Consider the following 3,976-nt stretch of genomic DNA (forward strand, 5'->3'; position numbering starts at 1 on the left):
TAACAGACCAACTTGTCAAACTTGCATATTACACTATGTCAATACGCCATTTATGTTTACATTTCTATACTATATTTGTATGTAGTTATAGAACTCAGACAAATATCATTGTATTAATTGACTTGTTACTGTTGCCTTACAATTGTACCATGTACAAATGTTGTGCAATAAAGTTCATTCATTCATTCATACCCAAAAAAAAAAAAAAGAATCAAGCAGCAGACTATACGACAGGAAAAAAAAGCCCCCTCTTCACCCCAACACACACATATACATACACCCCGTCCGTCCTGTTTCCCCATGCTATGGGTCAGTGAGAGGACACTGCTTCAGAAAACAGGTGAAATACGATACTTTCCCACGTACAGGTGAAAAGTGTACCCAAAGAGGTTGTTGGTATACCATTATACAACACACACATCCCATGGCACTGGAAACGTAGGGTCACAAGGCAACCAGCTCTGTGTACATTCGGTATTGGGTGTCATGTTTGGGCAATTACAACAAGAGAACATGTTTCCTTCAGACCTTTCCGCAAGCGCGTATGAGGATCCGGTTGGGCCGGAGGTGGAAGAAACCAAATTCTAAACACCCGAGGGAATCTCTCGAGGGAATAGCGGCTACTTAAAGCTGTTGTCTGTATGCACCACTCAGCAAATACTAGTAACTAACACTGCTGTGAACGCTATGCTCTGAAATCCGTCTGTAAAAACAAATTTGTATTTCGTGGTGGCCTGGATACGGATAACCTGACCTCCCTATGTAAGGAGCAATTTTGGACTCGTCCCAGATTCTCAACAATAATGGCGCACTTTTTGACAAGGGTGCTTAAAGCGCTGTGTGAGTCTCCCTTGCGGATCCTTCTCCTTTTCTTCGTTGTCCTTTTCCGTAGCTGCCAGTACGTCTGTGTGCGTGTGCTGCGGGCGGAGCGACGGAAGAGCGTGAGCGGGGAGACGGTACTGATCACCGGGGCCAGCCGGGGGATCGGCCGGTGCCTTGCCTTAGAGTTTGCCAAACACGGAGCCGACACGGTTAGTACTGTATATATCCGGACGTGGCTGTGTGTGCACGTACCTAGTATGTAGGAGAATCTATTTCGGGCAAGCACATGTTTAGAGCAACAGTGGGACTACATATAGGTTGACTGGTTCACTTGTGCCTTTTTCTAGGTCACTGTTACATAAATTACTTCTCCCTCTTTTCATATCATTTATTATTAATTTCTGTCTGAATGTACTACGGATTACAGCATAAGGGAAATAACACATCCAAACCTCCAGGCCCACTACGCCTCCACATAAATTCCTTTTAACGTATGGATTTATTATCATGTAAAATACCCATATCATAATGATATCTTGCCTTCACTATAGCTATGCTAACGTTATAAATTTGCCAGCAGTGTTTTAAGATAAGCATGATTCCAAAGCAACACCATCACGTTAAGCAATGGGGAACCCGTCGTCACACGCAGTTCATTTGCACACAGACCACATAACCTTGTCTGGGAGCAGAACGAGGTAACCAAATCATGTTTGCCTAACGCGCTCTCCGGCCCTCTATCGTGTTTCTGCGGTCACCTAGGCGGGACGGGTGTGAGGGCAAATTTCTGCTCCCCCGAATTTTTGCCCCGTGGGCGTGCGTTTGGAGTTAGGGTGAGGGTCAGACTTGAATCATGTAGCAGTTTGTTTCTTTGTATGTATGTATGTAGAAATTGTGACTTATAGGACTTAAAAGGACTCCAAACGATGTAACTGTATCTCTGTTATATAGTACTTTGCCTGACCCTTGCTCTTCCTCTCGTGGCATCAATGAAAAGCGGGCTGCAGGCCGATTTGAGGTTTCATGAATAAATAAATTAAAGGTTCAAACAAACAAGGGTTGGGGCTAGGGTTAGGGCTTTTGAGTAAGTGCTAGTCTAAGGGCTAAGGTTGGGATTTGGATTCAATTAGAGTTAGGTTAGCCTCTACAGTGTCCCCCCTTCCAAATTGAATAACATTTTTGTCAAGACTTCCAAATGGTGTGACGCAATTTTCTTCCTTTTGGGTATGCATACTGGAAACCCCCAAGCAGTGTTGCAGCATATATCTGGCATAGCTAGGTCGAATTATGGTTATGCTTAGCGTCAACAGTGCCCCCCCCCCCCTTCCAAAATGAAATAATATATTTTATCAATACGTCCCAGTGGTGTGACGCAATTTTCCCTTAAGGTATGCATACTGGAACACCCCAAACAGTGTGGAGCAAATATTGTCAGGGTTAGAAATTCGGCTTGACACCGGCTATCTGCCCGGCCTTCAAGCGTGACACTCTGTCCACATCATAAACCCCATTTTTACGGCTCCGATAAAAGGGGCCAGGAGTCGGATTGTATTGATTTTGCCTCCTGCGTGCCCTGACCTGGGGTTGACCTGGATAACGCACAAGAGAAGACAGACTTTGTACAAACCCCAATCTACAAAGGTGTCAGCTCCCCCCCCCCCCCCCTTTTCAGGTCTTCGTCACGGTCAATTCCCGACCATACATATGCACACTTTGTGTTGGTACTGTAAATGCAGAAATGTTCGCGGTGTTTTTTATTTATTTTTTTTTTTATTTGCGGTTTTCGCAGGTGCCACTTAACCGCGAATTTAAAACCGCCGCGAACATTTTTTTCATGGCAGTGACAAACTACTGGTGCTACAGCGAGCTTAAAACCACCGCGAAAAGTCTTTTATCACGCTACCGCGAACACAAATGCATTTACAGTTCATGATCTCCGAGCAGAGGTTAGGAGTAAAAATTGTGACGGTTTCCTAGGATCCTTACCGTTTCTATTACAAAATACCTTTCTAGAAGCTTTGCAGGGATCCGCACAGATTATGCGACAGGGATGTTCATATTCGGTCACCATATACATACAAAGGTATATAGTGCGGAAATACTGTATTCCTTCGGGACAACGTGTGCGTAAATCGTTATTTCATTTTCTTCCCCTGCCATTTATACTCCACTAAAATCGATATCTTACGTCCCTGTGCGCGCATATGGTGATTTACTCACGTTACGGTTCAGCACTGGGCCTCAAGGTATTAAACTCACTACTATCGCGTTTGGCATTACCTTTTTTGGTAAATGTTCCGCAAATCGAGACTATTTACTGCGAAATGCGATCACTAAACCATTGTTTCATGCATATTCAGCAAGCCGTATCGTGTGCTGGTTCTACATCGCCAGCTAAGGCCACAGCAAGTAGATTTTATGGATGACATCCATGCGCGCATTAATTTTAGCCTGATTTTAGATGGTCAACATAACAAGAAAGTACCAAAATTCGCAAATATGTTGTGCCGTAGGCTAATGATTGTACTTGTAGAAGTGACACTAGCCAGATAGCCATGACTGTAGTCATAGAAGCGAAACTAGTTAGATATTTGTAAAAGCGGGACCACTATGGAAGTCATGAGTGTAGTTGCCATGTTGGTAAGTGATACCAGTCTACAACAGTGTCACCTTAACTACACTAGCTATAGGGCTTAAATACAGGAATTAATGTCTTGTTGGTAGTGATACCATGCTTCAATACTTGTTTATTTCACGCTGCTTACTGCGTATATTTGGAAAATTAGTCCATCTTGTTTTTTTCTCGCCGTATCTCACTGTTTTGCAGTCTGCAGAGGATGTCATCCATAAAATGTACTTGCTGTGGCCTAAAGCCCCCTGTCACGTTTTGACGTACTTATGATTCTCCTGTTACACCGTGTTTGGTCTAGCGGTAAGTCGCGATCTGAGGAAATGAAGTTACTCCCTACAAGTCCATCTGTCGTCCAGACCTTGCCAACATTTTGCTTTCCGTACCCTTCGGCTAGTGGCCTGGTCAAAACACTGTGTTTGCGCGTATATCGGGTAACAGTACTAGTAGAAGGCTGGGAGAGATACATGTACACAAAAAGTCCTGAACTGAAGGGGGAAAATAGCAAATTAGATTACCAATTTC

The 3,976-nt window shown here is 43.8% G+C and overlaps 1 protein-coding gene across 2 annotated transcripts in view; it reads left to right on the top strand.

The window, feature by feature from the left end:
• The first annotated feature begins 234 nt into the window (after window positions 1–234).
• LOC118417570 (short-chain dehydrogenase/reductase 3-like) overlaps window positions 235–3,976 on the top strand; it is a 10,881-nt gene continuing 7,139 nt past the window's right edge. For both annotated transcript variants that reach the window (XR_004831371.1, XM_035823162.1), the window contains exon 1: window positions 235–1,031. Coding sequence is in view for 1 of the 2 variants with exons in the window: in XM_035823162.1 (XP_035679055.1) it covers window positions 804–1,031 (228 nt within the window). In the remaining variant the exon portion in view is untranslated. The remainder of the gene's footprint in view (window positions 1,032–3,976) is intronic.

This window comes from Branchiostoma floridae, chromosome 6 (assembly GCF_000003815.2).
Source record: "Branchiostoma floridae strain S238N-H82 chromosome 6, Bfl_VNyyK, whole genome shotgun sequence".
Classification (NCBI taxonomy): domain Eukaryota; kingdom Metazoa; phylum Chordata; class Leptocardii; order Amphioxiformes; family Branchiostomatidae; genus Branchiostoma; species Branchiostoma floridae.